The sequence below is a fragment of the Molothrus aeneus genome, chromosome 13, assembly GCF_037042795.1.
Source record: "Molothrus aeneus isolate 106 chromosome 13, BPBGC_Maene_1.0, whole genome shotgun sequence".
NCBI classification, from domain to species: domain Eukaryota; kingdom Metazoa; phylum Chordata; class Aves; order Passeriformes; family Icteridae; genus Molothrus; species Molothrus aeneus.
Genome location: NC_089658.1, coordinates 11,123,578 through 11,141,807, shown reverse-complemented (window position 1 = coordinate 11,141,807; position 18,230 = coordinate 11,123,578). Strand labels below are relative to the sequence as shown.

General features: G+C 42.5%; 2 protein-coding genes across 5 annotated transcripts in view; one reads left to right on the top strand and one right to left on the bottom strand.

Annotated features, from left to right (window-relative positions):
- Positions 1–14,673, top strand: LOC136562045 (lamin-B3-like). 4 transcript variants are annotated; one of them, XR_010784458.1, is made up of 13 exons: positions 411–775; positions 4,788–4,944; positions 5,666–5,791; positions 6,693–6,863; positions 7,760–7,885; positions 8,021–8,241; positions 8,928–9,153; positions 9,795–9,902; positions 10,747–10,863; positions 10,960–11,064; positions 11,198–11,268; positions 12,517–12,548; positions 13,110–13,181. XR_010784458.1 is itself a non-coding variant. In XM_066558642.1 (12 exons), exons 1-12 carry the CDS (start codon positions 35–37, stop codon positions 13,180–13,182), a joined length of 1,536 nt encoding a protein of 511 aa, XP_066414739.1. In that variant the 5' UTR covers positions 1–34; the 3' UTR covers positions 13,183–14,673. The 4 variants fall into 4 exon arrangements, 3 of the variants coding, with proteins under 3 accessions (XP_066414739.1, XP_066414737.1, XP_066414738.1); XM_066558642.1 differs by lacking the exons at positions 411–775; positions 11,198–11,268 and adding an exon at positions 1–108 and having other exon boundaries at positions 13,110–14,673; XM_066558640.1 differs by lacking the exon at positions 11,198–11,268 and having other exon boundaries at positions 13,110–14,673.
- A 764-nt stretch (positions 14,674–15,437) lies between these two features.
- Positions 15,438–18,230, bottom strand: part of SH3GL3 (SH3 domain containing GRB2 like 3, endophilin A3) — a 42,304-nt gene continuing 39,511 nt past the window's right edge. Inside the window, exon 9 of the mRNA XM_066558685.1 lies at positions 15,438–16,235. Coding sequence (XP_066414782.1) covers positions 16,030–16,235 — 206 coding nt within the window. The 3' untranslated portion in view covers positions 15,438–16,029. The remainder of the gene's footprint in view (positions 16,236–18,230) is intronic.

The following is an 18,230-nucleotide window of genomic DNA, read 5'->3' as shown; positions in this document are numbered from 1 at the left end:
AGCATGCTGGAGTGTGAGCATCGCTGCAGCTGTCATGCATCTTCCTAAAGCTGGGATTTTGGTTTCGCCCCGACCCCTTGCACCGGTCTGCGAGAACGCAGGGCTGTGGTAGGTTTTTCTTTCTCCGGGCAGCACCATTGGACTGATAAGATGCAGCAAAGCACGTATGAAAGATAAAGCGGAGGGGGGGGGGCTGGGGGAGGAAAAAAAAAACTAAGAAACAAAGTGTTTTCTCCGGGGCTCGGCCGGGCCGGGGCGGCCGCAGGGCGCAGCCCGAGCCCTTTAAGCTGCCCACCCTGGGCGCGGGCCGGCGGCAGCTGCAGGCTATTTATACCGGGGCGGCGGCGGCGCTGGGTGTCCTGCGCGGGGCGGTCCCGGCAGCGGCGGCGGGGCCCGGAGCGGAGGCTGCCATGGCCACGGCGCTGCCCACCGCGCCGGCCGGCGGGAGCCGCTCCGTCAGCCGCACGGCCGAGTCCTCGCTGAGCCCGGCGCGGCTGAGCCGGCTGCAGGAGAAGGAGGAGCTGCGGCAGCTCAATGACCGCCTGGCCGCCTACATCGAGCGGGTGCGGGCGCTGGAGGCCGACAAGTCGGTGCTGCAGCAGCGGCTGAGCGAGCACCAGGCGGGCAGCGACCGGGAGATGGGCTGCCTGCGGCTCCGCTACGAGGCGGAGCTGGCCGACGCCCGCCGGGCGCTGGACGACATCGCCATCGAGCGGGCCACGCTGCAGGTGGAGCTGGGCAAGATTGGCGAGGAGCACCGGCAACTGCACGTCAGGTCGGTGCTCCGGCCCCGAGCAGGCCTCCTGGCCCGGAGACACCGCGGGGAGCCGCCTCTTCGGGGCTCTTGCGGGATGAGGGGAAGGGGATGCTGCTGGCAGCAGCCCGTGGGTTGTGGGAGGAGTGTGCGGTGATGTTTCATGTCCAGGTCGTGCAGGAGTGATAATCCCGAAGGTGTTGCGCTCTGGGGTTAGGAGACTCCTTGATGCCTGTTCCGGAGGTGTGCTGGGGTGACGCTGCTGAGCGCCCCCGATGCTATGGGGTCACCTCAGCACCTGCCTGGGGTGGGCGTGGGACTCCTGCAGAACGTGGAGTTCTGGGCGCCCTTCTGGGCCATGAATGCGTAGCTGCAGGGGTTTGGCACCACACCTGTGTTTACAAACAGTGAAGGTAATGGCAGTTATATGGGGAGTTATGGAGCAGTGGAAGGAGTGTTTGTTTGGATCAGAGTGCATCTTTTTTTTGGGCTGTTTAGCTCAGACTTTGCACAGAGGGGAATACAGATAGAAGATAGGATACTTCTGGGAGCAGAATGGCTTACCTGGTCCAGGTTGGCTCTGCTCAGAAGTTTTCCTAGTGGCTTTTAAGTCTGACATGAGCTGCCTGCTGTTTTAGCTTGGCTTTCTTGTAAGCTGTGTGTCCTGAGGCTGGAATAATCACCTTGACTAAGCTCACCAAGCCTGAACAAAGGCAATGTTAGTGCTGTCCCATCCTCCAGAAGGAGGAAGAGGTGTGTGAGCAAGTGTCCCATCCCAATAAGCTTCCTCTATAGAAATATACAGCCTGCTAGCACTGCTGTAATGCCCTGTTATATCCCCATATCAGTTATAGACTTGTAATAATTTGGATGTCCACAGTCCCCTTACATCTTGTTATAAACCTGTATCAGAGCAAATTCAGGCACCAGCTTCTTCTTTTAATGCCTGGAGGAACTATTGCCTCCTCATAGACTCAAGTAGCTGTTCTAGTTGGGAATCAAACACGTTTTCACTGTAAGCTTCTGTTTTAAGCTGCATAGTTGTTGGGCTTGTGTCTGTCATGCTGGGTTTTGGCTCACAGATCTGTACCATAAATCTAACCAGCCACTTGAGTGGACAGTGAGGAGAGGGGTAATGCCTGTTATAAGACTTTTCCGCTGCTCTTTGTGTTTGCATAACTCTGGCTTTGTTTGTAAAGCTTTAGACTTGGCAGATATGCAATTCTCTAGACTGTTGGGTTGGGTTTTTTCCTTTACAGTAACCAGGTCTTAGAAGTGGTTAAATTTATAGCCCATGGGAAATGATACATAGTACATATTGGTTTCTGAAGGGACTAGACTGAAGTCCTAATATTCATGTGTGTTGTATCTGGGCTGCCTAACTGCAAATGTCTCAGATGACTTGGAACAGACTTTGAGGGTATCGTGTCCTTAGATATATACACACCCTCTAAATAACCTGGGGGCTGTTTAACTCTTGTAGAATGAAATGTCACTAGATCATTTCCCAACAACATTAACTATTGGCCCTTATTATTCACTAATTAAGAGACTCAAGGTTTTTGACAACAATAAATTGATTGCATTTGGTTTTTTTTCTTACTACTTAAACAATGGTGACTGGAAGCAGGTGAAAGACGTTTGGGGAGGAGGAGTTGTAGATAAGCATATTGGTTGAATTCAGAGCCTCAGGAAGGTCAAAGCAACTGCAATAACACAGCAGAGAAAGACAAGACAAGTTCCTTTCTGCACCAGGGAATGTGGATGTGCATTTTGCTGCTGAACAAACACAGTGTAGCAGCTGAGGTTGTAAGAATGAATTCTCTACCTGCTGCTGACATCCTCTGGCCTTGACGAACTGCGGTGTGTTTCAAACACACCTGATATCTTTTGGTAAAATTGTTTAAATTCTCCAGTTCAAGCCTATGTGACATCCTGATTTACAAGGAATGTGATTGGCAGTGCCTTAAAGCTTTTGCTTGTAATTGATAGTCTGTAGGCCACACTTAGCTCTGGAATGGTTGGTATATGGAATGTGGCAGAGTACTGTAACTGTCACTGCTTGCTGCATATGGGTGTAAAGTGGTGTTCTGAACCCCAAACTTGGATTAAAGGGGTAGTAAATGCTCTTGTCAAAGTCAGTTTTGTTAATTTGTTGCTCTTAAAGATGAAATGTCTCACACCAGGGTTCTTTGAAAATAGTATTTTTCAGGAAAGAATCCAGAAAACCTGAGCCTGGCTGTCAGACGCTTACATTGGAAAGTGAACTCTTAAAAGAGATACTAATGAAATTTCTTTTTGCGCACACTTTGATTGCAGAATGAAATTTATATTATTGTAGGATGAAACAGTCAGTATTACATAGTGTTATTGACATACTTAATATCATACGTAATACACTGATAGGGGTAGCAGAGACCCCAAAAGGAAGGTAAATAATTAATATCTAGGAAAGAAAGAAACCTCAAACTGCAGCACATTATCTTGTTTTTCACTGTTAGTAGAGCTATGTTTCTCCTAGAGTCTGAGTAAAGAGTAAATAACTTCTAGCACAACACAGTCAACAAATGCCTCTGAGGAGCAGGGCTAGAAAAGGCCTTGAGCAAGCACCTGATGTAGCCACATTCCCCAGGCCTGTGCTGGAACCAGCCATACCTGTATCTTTTCCAGCAGATTCTGTGTAACCCTTATTTTAAATTCCAGATGATGGAGACTCCAGAATATCCCCCCCAGGCAGTGTACTTCAGTGGTGAACTGCCAGTTTCCTCTCCCTAACATCTAACCCACGTATTCCTCCCTGCAATTTAAGCCTGGAGCTTCCTGTCTTTCCTGCAATAGGCATGGAAAACAGATTCCCTAACTCTATGCAGCGGTCCTTCATGTATTTAAAAATTGTTCTGTCTCTTGTCACTATTCCCTTCTCTAGACTAAACAACCCTTAGTATTTTCCAATCTTTCCTTGCAGTTCAAGCTTTCTGAAGTTGATCAATCCTGCAGAATTACTTTGGACTCTTGCCAACTGGTCTCAGTTATCCACTGGAATTGTATCCGTTGTATGAGTTGACACAACTTTGCCACTTGGCAGAGCTGGTGTTGGCAATATAAATTGAGGACTTCCTTTACTCTTTGTAATCTCAAATACAAGTTTTGAGCAGGGACTCTGTCTCTGGATAGTGGGCAGGCAACTGGCAGGATTTTAAAAGTTGGAGCAGTCTGGGGAATTATGGCAGTGTTCTTCCCTGACAGGAGCTCGTTGTGGGCCCTTCTCTCCTTTCTCCACTGTGGTGCCGATGGCCACTGAAGGGCGATGGCCATCCAGGTGGTACGTGCGGTTCCACTGCCTGGGTATTGCTCTGGAGATGATATGGGTATTTGATGATGGATATTTGCTCTGAAAGCCAAGCTCCCCTCACCCTGTACCTGCTCTGCGGTGTGAGGGAGGGGACGGAGTCCCTCGCGGCGGTGGCTGAGGGGCCGCAGGAGGCAGAGCCCCGGCGGGGCAGCTCCCCGGGCCGGCCGGTGGCCTCCGGGGGACAAAGCTCCCTGTGTACTGCGGGGAGGAGGAGCGGCACCGCCGGCAGCTGCGCTCCGCCCCGTGAGGGACCCGAGCTGCCCTCACGGCCCGGCCCGGCCCGGGCTGCCCGGGGCTCTGAGGCGCTCCCTGCGGCCCCAGCCCCGCCTCTGCTGCGGGGGTGTCCGTGCGGGATTGTCCGGCCCCGGTCGCTGAGCGTGCCCAGCTCTCCCCGTGCAGCCGGGGGCCTGTGCCGTCCCTTCCCTCTCCCCTAGGGAATGCCGTGGAAAATAGCTGGCTTCCGCTTGGGCTTCGCTCTGAACGAGCTGGAAAATGGGTCAGGAATCTCTCCGGTATAACAAATGATGCTTGTCGGAGGGCCCTGTCTGGCTTGTTTTCTGCTCTCACCGCGAGCCTGACAAACCTCTCCTGTCTTTAACCGCAGACCCCTCTGAAGGGAAACACATTGAGGAAAAATTCTCCCATGCTAGCTGCACTTAACTGAGTAAAACTCTCCTGTAGGAATTCCAAAAAAGAAAGCGATTTAAACGTGGCCCAGGCTCGTGTGAGAGACCTCGATGCCCAGCTAAATGCGAAGGAAGCTGATTTAGCAACAGCCCTGAATGAGAACCGGACTTTGGAGAATGAGCTCCGTGAATTAAAGGATCACGTACTCAGTGTAAGGCTTGCTGTTGGAATCTAAACTTTGTTTTTCCTCCTGCAGTTTTTGCTTCATTTTCCTCAATTAATTATTGATATTTAAAAGCAGAGAAGGCCTGGTAACTATGACCGTGACAGGTGGACAAAAACCTTGCTGACAGCAAATGCTACTGATGGTGGTTTCCTTAAAACTTCCACCTGTTGTAGGTACCTTTAATTCTATGACCATAGGATGTAATGTTTCTTGTTCCAAAGTCAAAGCAAGATGAAATGTTCTGCTATAGTCCCTGTAGCATTCTCTAACGCATCAGGGAAGTGTATAATACTGAAAGTGTATATTAATTTGTCAACATAGACTGTATTTGGAGGATTAAGTATCAAAAAATTATATTAGTAGGAAGAAGTTTGGAATAATTACAGTTTAAAGGGGAGGAATATATATGGATAGTACAATTGATTCATGAGAAGTCTACTTTGAGGAGTCAAATTTAGCGGTGAGATTAACAGCAGTTCTATATTTGCCTTGAGGAAAATCTAGTCTACATAACAACTAAATAGGATTCTATGTGTTGCTGATATTTGGATCCCACTGACATAAGAGTACACAAAGTAACCCAATTCACTCAACCAGTGTGTTTTGATTGCTGGGGTAATTAAGTTGAATGACGTGTAATAAATTGGCTGCCTAATTTGAAAAAATACCTCTTAATTTTGATAACCCTGTTGTCTGTCTTTTCTAGCTGAATCTGTCACTGGAGGATACTAAAAAGCATCTCCACAGTGAAATGTTGAGGAGGGTGGACCTAGAAAACCATATGAAAACATTGCAGGAAGAAATGACGTTCCAGAAGCGCCTTCATGAAGATGTATGTTTTAGCTTATTAACAAGGCATCTTTTTAGGTATCCATGATCCTTGGATGCACTTAAAGCCCATCTTAACATTGCTTTTTTCTCTAAAAAGGTAACTAGCAACCTGTGGCAGCCCATCAGCTCATAACATCCACCTAAATAGGAAGGCTCAAGAAAGTACTTAGCCTCATGTTAACTAGCATAGTACCAATAAGTATCTGGGATATGAGAAATTTCTTAGGCTGCTCTTCTAAAGAGAACTGAAATCCCAATATATTATTTTGTGTAGGTGATAGTGCATATATTAGTTACTGTTAAATTATTCCAGATGTTTACTTGAAGCCTAACGTAAAAGAAGTTAAATCTCCTTTAAGCAACTTGTGTTCCCAAATTTCTTAGCACTTCTCAGAGGTGTCTGGTAACCCTTGTGAGAGAAGTCAGTACATACAACTAAATGAATAATTGATATATGAATGTAAACCAGCTTCCTTCTTACTGGTAGGAATCTCAAAGTGTATGGTTTGATAGAGAATTCTCATTTTTCTAACTAACTGCTATTACTTTTTGAATAAAACAAGAATAGGTGAAGTAACAGTGCTTAAAGAAACTGAACTGTATATGCATGTGTTCTAAGTTAAAAAACCAAACAGAATCTATCTAGTTCAAAGAATTAGTCTTGCAAATTAAATATTTACTACATTTTAGTTTAAGCAATGTTGGCAGTGAGGTGGAAAAACAACAGTGAGGCAGCAAGGTGGATGTGCTAGACTTAATGGATGAGTAAGATATGCATAAAGATGAATTACTGTGTACTCAATGATAAATCTGCTTCAACAGGGATGGATTTGTGAAGCTGGCACACTAAATCCAGTTTCAAACTGTATTGGCTTGTTTATCCTCTGAGAAATTTCTTCTAGGAGCTCAAGGAGACAAAAAGAGTCCATGAGAGCAGGATAGCAGAAGTAGAATCTGGTCGTCAAAGGGAATTTGAGAGCAAGCTCTCAGATGCTCTGCAGGGGCTCAGAAAACAGCATGAAGAACAAATTCAAGGCTACAAAGAGGAGATGGAGCGAACATTCAGTGCAAAGGTGAGTTTGGAAAAGATGACAGTAAAACAAAACTGAAATTCTCTGCACCTTGACATAATTAAGGTCACACTGTCAAAGACAGCTGATAGATGGAGCCCCTGCATTCACTGCACAGCTTCTTGGCTAAGTTGTTATGGAATTTCAAAGCAGTCAAATTTGACAGTAGGATTTCTGCAAACATTTGATCCCAAATAAAACTGGTTCAGGCATAAATACAGGGAAGGATTAGAAGTTGATCATATTTCAGACTTCTGACAGATTCAGGACCAAGGTGTGTTATGTTTGTATTAAGCAATTTCAGTCTTGAATAAAATCTAACTTTTCCTACACACCAGCTTGCATGCCAACTCAGGGAATCCCTTTGGGTGCCTGTGTTTTGTTTCCACTAAAAATTCTGTAGGAAGGAGCACTTTATCCTTTCTTGGGATATCTCAAGATTGAGGTATTTGTAGAGCAATTCAATGCTGCTTGTAAAGATGCAGGAACTCTTTAATAATAGACCTTTTGGGGAAGAGTGATAATAGTTTGATTTGTGCACCCATTATCCTGCAGTTCTACACTTTGACAAGCAGCTTCTAAACATATTCTCCATTGGTCTTCTGGAGAATCAATTTACTTAATATCCATACAAAGTCCTCATACATTATTAACTGAAATATCCTAATCCAGAAATTTTCACTACCTAATTATTGCTGACTTTTTCTGACCTAAATGTCAAACTTGTGTAAACTACCCTGGAAAGCAATACAGAACTTTCTGACCTGGACTTTATTGGTATCTGCACACTTCAGTGAATGATAACTATTTCCATGTGTAGCAGGTGAAAATTACTTGGTGTTCCTTGTTTATAATACATGATAATGTGCAACTCAGGACTAACAGTGACTTTTTCACAGGTGGAGAATGCCCAGCTAACTGCAGCAAGGAACTGTGAGTTTGCCAATGCTGCTCGGGAGGAGCTGATGGAAACACAGAAGAGAGTTGATATTCTGATTTCTCAAGTTAATCAATATCAAAGCCAGGTTCTGTCTTTATTTGTATAACCTTATAATTATTTTAATATATTCTCAATATATTCTCAATTCAAAATACTGGCTTCTTCTCTCTAATCTTTGCTTATGGTTTGATTTTTTTTTCCCCTCTCCCCCTACTTTTAGAATGTTGCTTTGGAGAGCAAAATAAAGGAGCTACAGAATTTGCTGGATTACGATCGTGATCTCCATCGACGGCGTATGGCTGAAAAGGAGGAAGAAATGGCACAAGTTCAGAAGCAGGCACAAGCACAGCTGGAAGAGTATGAGCAGCTCTTAGATGTGAAACTGGCTCTAGACTTGGAAATAAATGCGTACAGAAAGATGTTGGAAGGAGAGGAACATAGGTAGGCTATGACAAGATCTTCATTATGAGAACTTGCTTCATTCAAGACCTCTACACTAACTCTCTATCCTTCAGAATGTGGAGGGAGAACAAACAAACATTAAGCATGTCATTAATAGAGTAATTTAGTTACTGAAGCATCATCTTCTGTAAATGGCATTTATATCCCTATCCATTTATATCTACCACATGGTATAGTAAGATGAAGTAACATCATAAATCCAGCTGATAAAATTCAAAGGTCCATTAAACATTCCTCAACTTTCTCAAAGTTATGTCCTACATCTTAGAAATAAAGAGCATTCAAGTTCCATGAACAAAGCTGGGAACTTGGATGAACTCCTGTCTATGTGTGCATGGTGAAAACACGAACTCTCAATACATGCTAGGGAAGGTCAAAAAATTACTTTCACTAAAGCTTGTGTCTGTTGAGACTTTAAAGGAATATTTAGTGCAGTTGTGAATCTTCCCTTATCAATATAACTGCTCTGGACTCTGGGGCTGTCTTCCAAAGGAAACAAACCACTTAGCTACTCTTGCCAATAAAAGTAAAATTTTGTATTCAAGACTCCATGGAAAGCTTGGATGTAGGAAGCTGTGAGGCTTGGATGTAGAGGGAGGGGGTAGGTATGAGAAGAAGCAAAGCACATCAGGTACTCAGGTGAATGTTATCTGACTCCCTTCTAGGCTAAAGCTGTCACCCAGTCCATCTTCACACAGCACAGCAACTCAAGCAGCAAGTCAGGGCCGACGATACCTGCATGGGAAGAAAAGGAAAATCAAAGAAACCAAGAAGAGGGAGCATAGTGCTGCACTTAAGACTATTCAGCATGTTTCAGCTACTGGAAATATATCTATTGAAGAGATTGATGCAGATGGGAAATTTGTCAGGCTTAAAAACCACTCTAATGAGGTACTCCCATTTCAAGTCTGCATTGTAATGTATGACTGCTCAGGGATGGCTTTGGCTTAGTGACAGACTAGAGACTGACCTTTTGGTACTGCAGGTGCTCTGTTCCCAGGGCTGTCTGGGAGGTGCTTTTGGGTAGAGGTGCAGGGGCTTCTATTATGCAGAAATTGAACACCTTCAGCTGTTTGTCATCAGATTCACACTAGCACTACCAGGAGTACCACTCACCCTTGATGAACTAAATAGGGTGCTCTAGTAAATTGGATCAAGATGGCTTTGCATTAGTTGAAAATACTTAAAACAGCTAAAAGGTTGAATAGAGTTGGTGATATCTAATCTATGCAGAGGGTTTATCTGGCCCATTAGCTAATTCTTCCACTAGTTTAGTTTGAAAATCCAGAACTATTAGAGTTCATCATCAGGACTTCAAACATATAGGTTGTAGTTTAGCCATTACTAAAGTACCTGAAATACAGAATGGCCCATGAAGTTTTAAGGTGTTGGCAAACTGCTTCTTCAAAATTGTCAAATACTTGTATGCTACATGAGTGGGATTAAAACTGGTCCATGAGTCTGGAAAGAACCTTGTGTTTGAATTATCTGGTGTTGGTCTGTAATGCTGAGAGAAATTTCTTGTCTCACAGGATCAATCTCTACATGGCTGGGTGTTGAGACGACGCATTGGAAGTGTGGCAGATGTGAATTACAAGTTTCCTTCAAGGTTCACTCTTCAGGCAGGCCAAGAAGTTACAGTAGGTATTGGGTTTGTAAAACTTCCTCAGAGTTGTTCTTACGTTACATGTCAGTAGAGATTCCTGTAAAATGGAAAACTAAATAGATACTCCAAGTGTCTAAAGAACTAAAGCTCTTATTTATGTCAATAGATAGGGGGAAAATCCTTGAAGTCCTTGAAGCAACTTGATCTGAAATGCTAATTACATTTCCTTTAAAGCTTGAACTGAACTTGGATCATCCCAGACTGGAGTGTGCTCTATTGTAAACAGAATCATTGTATTCTAGGGCTTTTTTAGGTTTTCCCATACTCCTGTGACTTGATAAAAGTTGTGTGGAGACTCAGACTCCTGCTAAAACTTTTAGCCTACTCCAGGTCAGCAATGATCTGTAGCACTAAGAGAAAGACTAGCTCTGAAATCATACTCTAAGTACATGCGATGGTGATCAAAGAGCTGAACTCTACACTTGCTACTCCAAACTGTGGAGGAGTTTGTTCAACAGATCAGTGAGTGACTCCAGGTGAGAGGCTCTTGCATGCTCAACTTGCTGCCCTGAGCATGTCTGTGACTATAACTTGGCTCTGTGACCCAAATGCTCTGTGTGGCCAAGCAGGGCTACCTCTACACTGGACAGAAGCTGTTAACAGCCTTTTCTGCAGCTTTACAATCTTCAGCCAGAAAAACTTTACCAACCATTCTTGGTAGTCCTGAAAAGAACTAACTTGCCAGGGATTACAGTGGTTCAGTTTCTCCTACTGGATGTCTGTGGTATTAAAATGCTTAATAATTATATATGTTCAGCTGAATTGTAATCTAACTATAGAAGAAGATTCTTCAGAAGGTCACTGTAAATCTGTTGCAGATCTGGGGTGCAGCTGCTGGTGTTAGCCCAGGTCCTAGTGATCTGGTCTGGAGGTCTCAGAAATCTTGGGGAACTGGAGATAATATTGGTGTTACACTCATCACAGATGATGGTGAGGTAAGTGAAATAATAAAATGCTTCCACTGTCCTAATGCTAAACTTGTTTGTGCTTAATTCCTGTGGGGTCTTGGTGGCAATTCAATTGTATTCTAGGAACTTGCAGAGAGGAAGATAATGCTTGTACCCAGAGAAGAAGAAAGTGAGCAAGATGATGATTATGAAGAAATAACTGGAAGTGAAGCAGAGTTTGCATCTCAGGTAAGCTACCTGAAGCTTAAATATATGCTGTCAGCAGAGTCATTCAATGGCCATTTCTTTTCCTTACTAAGTGAAAATACTTCTCCAAGTAATCTTCATATCCTGCAACTCTCAATGTTTTTCTTGATGTCAGACCAAAAGAAGAAGAAAAAAGAAATGTTGTTTGGTTTCATGATAGTGGTTCCTGTGAGCATCCTTAAGCAGGTGAGATGGTGAGAATCATGCTTGTCACCTCACAGAAAACTTGCTTCATCAGTAGTGCTGCAGTCTCTTGTCCCATGTAGGATGTAGCTTGCATGGCTTTGCATCAGAAATGCAACTGAAGTTTTGCTTATTCTCTGAGTATGATCAAACAGTAGCATTAATTATTTGCTATCTTATTATTGACACACTGAAAATACAACCTTTAATGTCCATTTCATCTACATATCTGACTGTGAATTAAAGCTGTTATCCCAAGAACAGAATGCAAACACTAACTACTTCTGTGGGATGAAGGGACTTGACACTCCAGTGTCGCTAGATTGCTTTTAAGACAATTTCAATGTGAACTTAAGGTCAATATACTTACAAACTTTTGGCTACCAACTTGCATGGTGTAATATCCTGTGCAAGACTAGCCAGCCACCTCAAATGCCTTTTGACTGACCATAATACAAGTCTAATCTGATGCATTTTTTGATATACTATTAGCTATCTTTAATTGCTGAAATGGTCCAAACCAACTAATATGAGGGCTTTAAGTTGGTCCTAACCAAACAATTATAGACTGTACTTGATTCAAGCTGGTTTGTGTCTTGACCTGAAACAGTACTATGGTACAAACTCCAAAGCATGAGAGCAAGGGGATGCTTAGCTAAAAACTCTCTCCTTCCTGCTGACAAATGTTCAGCTACTGCAGCTCTTCCTAAAACTGATCCTACAGAGTTACAAGGATGGTCACGTCTTACTGCACTAGATTAAGACTCCCACTATTATTTCCTAGATATTTTCATAGTGTATCTGTCTGAAAATGAACTTAAAAGTACCTTAGTACTGTCTTTCTGAAAAAAATGTACCTTAACAGGCAGTTACTGCCTGCTGGTTTTTTGTTTTTTTTGTCCTTTCAAACAGAAAATCTGGGTAAATATCTGTTACTACAATACCAAGTGGCTTAAAGGATGTTTGTCAGTCTCCTGACTTGCATGCACATTCTTGTAATATTTTCAGTCTCACTGAAGGATGGTGAGACCCTGTTAAATAGGCTATTGAGGAGGTCTATAATGCTGTTCTGCCCTTTGGGCTATTAGTGATACAAGCTTCTTTTCATACTCAGAGTAGGGCCTCTCCTAAAGGATGGCTTCTTTTTATTTTAAAAGACATTTTTTGAATTTACTTACATGACTTGTTTAATAATCAGTGATGGAAAGCAAAAGTAACTTTTTTCCTTACACTTCTAATCTGTTTTATCAGCAACTTTACAATACAGTTGTGTGCCATTTATGGTAAGAATCAATCCTAATACTTTCAGTCAAATTTTAATGCCATTCCTGTCTGCTGAATTCCTGTCAAACTTTTGATATTAGTACCTATATGCTTTTGCTGCCTTGGTAGTACTGAAATGGCTGCTTAGTAAACAGAAGTTAGCTTGTTGCCTGCAGTAAAATAATGGGAAGAATGCATGCTGTGCTTTAAAGGAAGGCAGTGTTTCCATGTTTTGCTTCTGCTTCTACCATCCTAACAAGGGCAGCATGTATCTGCATGCCATTAAGGTTCTGCTGCTTGGGAAGAGAGGAAGTGATGGGCAGTTTGACAGCCTTTCATTTAGGAAGGCACAGGCTCATGTATTGCATGGACTTAAAGACTTGTGTAGTACAGTTCATGTACTGCCTTTTGAAAATCCACTTTGCTTTATTAATAAGTAACTAAATGTACAAAGTGCTAAAAACCCTACCTGCCTATATGAGGCTCAAGTAGGTAACCAGCAAGAAATATTAAGTTTCTGTGAAATATTAAGTTTGTACACGTGCTAATTAGCCTAATGTTTTCATGTTCTCTCTCTGCAGCAAAATGAAGATCCCAGCTGTTCTGTCATGTAATGTGGACAATAATCTGAAACCACATCTCAGTCCCAGGTGACACAGACTGTATGTGTATTGATATCTTCTGTCATATCTGGAATTTGGAACTCACATATTCCATCTGACGTCGTTGTGAGAAGAATTGTCCATTACATGATGGAATCTCCTGCCTTCTGATACTGGACCCTGGCCTTGGATTCACTGATACAAAGAGCAGTAGAGTACAAGCTCCACGTGAAGTTGTTTTTACTTTTACACAAGGATCTGGTTTCTGTGACCTGCTGAAACAGAAGGGTACAGAGTTTACAAAGCTTCTAAACGCGTGCCCTAGAAGGATGTTAAATACTTGACAAAGAACATGAGGCTGCCTCAGCTTTCTCAGTATTCTGACATGGAGTTCTCCAAAGGTAATTTCTTTTTCCAGCCTGAGTGGGAAACATGGGACCGATCATACCTTTTGCACCTTGAGCAAGTCTGAAGTAAAACACTGTCCTGAAGAGTGATGAGTGGTCTGAAATGTTTCCTGCTCAGATCCTGATGCAGAGATACATAAAACTGGTCTGGATCACTTCCTAGAGTGAAACACTTTAGAATTAAAAGCAAGTTGTCAAAAATATTCCTTCCTGTTACTAAATGTACTGTTCCTCTAGTCTAGCACCTGGAAGTCCCTGTTTCAGTATTGTATATTCCTAGGTACAATGTATCACAGCAGAGCTGTGCCAGCCTTAACTTAGACAAATGTATCCTGAAAATGTGAAAAAGCATCTCATTCTGACAGAGCAGGTACTGTGACCTGTGCTGCTGGCACTGTTTGATTGGTCCCAACAGCTTTCTAAGGGGCTGGAGAGAAACAAATGCTAAGTCAAAAATCAAAGCTAGAAAGCCCCAACTGTAGTGAAAAACATATCAAACTCCCTGCTCTTGGAGCATTTATGTGCTAAATCTCCATGCAGGCTGGTTATGGGCCACTGTGCAGCCCCCTGGCACTCTGGTAGCTCCGTGCTCCATGGAATGCTGTCCTGTCACCCTCAGGAGGGGACAGTCAGCCCAGGGGCACTGCTGTCACTCTGTCTCTCCTCCTGCTGGCCCCAGGGGAAAGGAAGGGCTTTGAGCCACATGAAGTAAACTTCCACCTGAGAGCAGGAGGGGAGGGGAGCAGCTGAGCCTGCACATTTCTCTCAGTGCTGGAGTAGTGTTTTGACTGTCTTTTACCTTGCCAAAGTGTTCAGTTCCAAATTCAAGACCTGCTTTGTGTGAGGATGAAGGTGCTAAGGTGAGGTTTTCCTATGCTAGCTTAAACTCTTATATTATTTAAGAATTCTAATTTTGAGACATCAAGAGTAGATGCTGGTTTAAGACTTGGAGTTTAGCAGATCCAAATTATTGTTCCATCTCAAAACAATAGAAATAGCTGCTGCTCTAACTTTGCTGTATTTATGGTTATTTCTTAAAACTTTTTTAACTATTAAAGATATTTTTCATGTATATAAAAGCAGTCTTGGATTTAAATATTTGCAGATTAAATAATAAAGGTCTGTCTGTTCATTGATTTCTGTTGAGTGGTTCAAAAGACTTTGAAGTAATAAAACTGGTGATTTTAGGGATTGCAGAGAGAAGAAACCTTCAGCAATGCATTATGCTTTCCTGTTTATCACTTACTTCAACTAGAGCTGAACTGCTATGAGCTTAAGAGGAATCTTTAGTAGACAGCTCCCTTGTAAAGAATTCAGCTCTCTTCTCATAAATTTGTCTTGTATAGAGAGCAACTGGCAAAAGACTACATCGTCCTCCAGGGCTGCTCACTTTGTTTGGTCACTACTACATTACTAAGCCAAGCAGGAGATGGTAAACAAAACCAAAGTGATTCTATCTGCATTTGGATAAGTACTTCTGATGCCAGACTTCTTCCTTAATTTTGAGGCTTTTCTGTAATGCTTGTAATTATTATGTCTTTCCATCACTGCCTATTCTTCTTTCTCCTCCTTTTCATCCTTTTCAACTAAATATAAAAAATAGAAATGTATTGACTTGTCATTTGTGTGCAGTAGGCATCAGTGCTACTCACCCCTTTCTCTCACTGGAGTTCTCTACAAACCCTATGGAACTAGGAGTAGTTTGCACTTAGTTCCAAGGAACTTCTCTCTGTTCCTTCTGCTAGAAAACGATGTTAACAGACATAAATGCTAAACAAGCAATAGAGAAGTAGCAAGATTATTCATGCATTGTTTTTGTCACTGAAAGCTGATCTATTCAGCAAAAGTGGCCTTCTGCTCAAACAAGTGCCAGAACCATGAGTACAGAAGCAGCAACCACTTTTCTTATCCCACAGAAATATTTATTCAGTTTGGTCAGTAAATTATACCAATTTTCAATGCTGAGAACTTGTACTTAGTACAACATCATCTTAATATTGACAACAACCACTTTGCCTTTTGTCAACATACAATGCAAAAGATGAATTAACTTGTTCACAATAAATTATAATGTGATAGATGAAAACAGCTCAAGGACATCAGTAACTTAGGAACTGGTTACAGTTAGCTTCACTAACAGTATTTTTTAAATGGTTTTCAATAGTAAAATCATTGCAGCCAAAGATAAAAAAAACCCACATACAATAATAGCAAGGAAATGCATTTTTGGAGCAACAGTGAGCTACCAGTAAACACTTCATACAGTGATCTTCAAGGCACAAAGCAAAAAAACTGGGTATGGGTTTTTTTGCAGGTTGACAAATCAGGGGAGGTGAATTTTTTTTGAATATAAAATAAATACATTTTAAAAAGACGCATACAAAAGTCAGTAAGTCAGTCAAATAGCAAGGCTTTCACAGAATGCCACACTGACAGAACATTTGTGAATCCATTTCAGTCATGAAATCATGTTCACAGCTCGAATGACACGATCACTGAGGCAAGGGAACTATCACTTCAACATAATTAATGGGGAAGAAGCCAGACTCTCCATTTAACATCCCCTCATACCAATTCTCATCGATCTGATTGGTCAGAGTTATGATGTCCCCTTCCTTAAATCCAAGCTCGCCTTCATTTTCTGGCTCAAAGTCATAGAGAGCTTGGCAGCAAGGCTGATCCATGTGCACTGAAGAACCTGCCCCAGTGACAGAAAAAACAAGCACATTAATTGAGCTTCACAGCATCCCACCAGCCACTCAGCACAAAACAAGGGGTCACAAATGTAGCCCTGCTGTCATGTCAACAGCAACAGCTTTTCCCTTACTTTTATTCATTAACATCTGGTGCTTCTACATATAAAATACAAGATTAGTGATAATAAGTTTAACACATAACTGTTCCTTAAGTTCAGCTGCTACTCCTCTTTCATTCCTAGCTGCCTTCCCTCTCAAAAGGATGTTTATCTCCAGCTGAGGGTTTGAGTAATCAGTTGTCAGACCCCATGTGCTCTCTGTGGAGCAGCTGCCAGAGGAATCAGAAGGGCAGGAGCTGAGGAAGCAGAAAAGTCAACAGGGGAAATGACAAGGAATCCTTTAAACAAATGGCACTGCAGCACATTGGTCCTGTGGGAACACCTACCACGGGCAGGGGCTCCTGGTCTGTCCTACAAACACAGCCCTGCAGCCTGAGCAGACCCCTGGATTTGCACACCACACTGCTGTGGCAGGAGTGAGGTTCCTTCACCTGAGCAGTGACAGTTCTGGGTTACTGCTCCCTGAGCTCGTGTGCTCCACTCCTTTATTTTACACATCCTCCATCTGAACTAAGGCAAAGGCTGTGGTAGAAACAAAGGCACCTCACGTGTCAAATTACTTTAGGGATGAAAACAGTTTTCTGATACAGTATCTGGCTGCTCTCATGACTGGCAATGTTTATCCTAAAATCACCCTTAATCATTAAAAAAAAGTTAACCTTGTTAACTTGTTAATACAGTAAATACCTTTTTTAAAGATATTCTTATGGAGGAGTATTAGTTTGGATTGGTGGTACCAATATATATGTAACATTCGTATTTATGACTAATTAGAATACTTTTTATTAGAATAATAATGTTCAAATTCTAAAGCTCAACTCTGTGGTTGAGGACTAGTCCATGGTTCAACTGTAGTTCAGCCATAACAGATTTTTTAACAACATACGTAATGTATCCAAGTAAAAGTCTGGTAATTTGAAATGCATTTATAAAGGAAGAACAGGAGAAAAGGCTTAATGCTGCTGCCTTGTAAAGAGGAGCACCACACCTTATACCATGACACCTCTAGAACACTAGTGCTTATATTTAAATTATTTAGGTTGTTTTATTGGGAACATTGCAGCAATACTCAAATATTCCAGTCTTGAGTCTCCCAGCTATCCTTTTTTACTGAGTAAACCTGCATGCAACTGGTAATGCAATACAGATATAACAGCTAAAATGGCAAAAATGCATTTTAACCCGTTAATCATGGTAGCACATAGGAAACTATTAAAGAGTAACTGCTCAGGGATTTTCTTGATAAAGGAATTAGGAGAAGTCTCTAAAGGAAACCAGCTAAGAACCAGTGGTGATCACTCAGAGAAAACAGGTGAAAGCATCTTTTTAATTGACAATAATACAACTGGGGGCAATATCTAGTGTTAAAACTGGAAAGTAGGAATTGCTTTTCTCTTTTGTGGGTATATTTTACCCTTGATAGCAACAGAAGAAAGCTTTTATTTCTAACAATGGAAGAGAAGGGAGAACAAAGACTAAGTAAACCTTCCCAGAGCAGCATTATCACAGTGTCAGGCTCATCCTCTGGAAGGCTCAGGGTAGTGACAAAGTCCTACAAGAACCAAGTAAATTAGAGCTACTCTAATACACTGGGGTACAGGTGAAAGCTTGGTGTCGTACATTTGCTGAAGGACTCCATGCAGAAAAAGAGATGATGAGCCAGTTGCCAAGAAAAAATGGGCTGCTTGTGTTTAAAAATAGCAGAGTTATTTTCAGCCTTTGCCAGGTAGGAGTGGCACCAGCTCTCTGGAGCTGTCAGCAGCAGAGGGCGGCGAGGGCAGTAATTGAGAGTCGCTCGCCTTCACCCGCTGCTCCGATGGGGCTCGTTTGTTACTGCAGGCCAGTTAATTTCTGACACTGAGCTACCTGATCAGAGAT

Bases quoted from the DNA above. Each gene is read 5' to 3' on its own strand.
- LOC136562045 (XM_066558640.1), top strand. From the start codon at position 411: ATGGCCACGGCGCTGCCCACCGCGCCGGCCGGCGGGAGCCGCTCCGTC. The intron at 4,945-5,665 runs GTAAGGCTTGCT...TGTCTTTTCTAG, and splicing joins TAAAGGATCACGTACTCAGT to CTGAATCTGTCACTGGAGGA. The intron at 11,065-12,516 runs GTAAGCTACCTG...CTGTTTTATCAG, and splicing joins AAGCAGAGTTTGCATCTCAG to CAACTTTACAATACAGTTGT.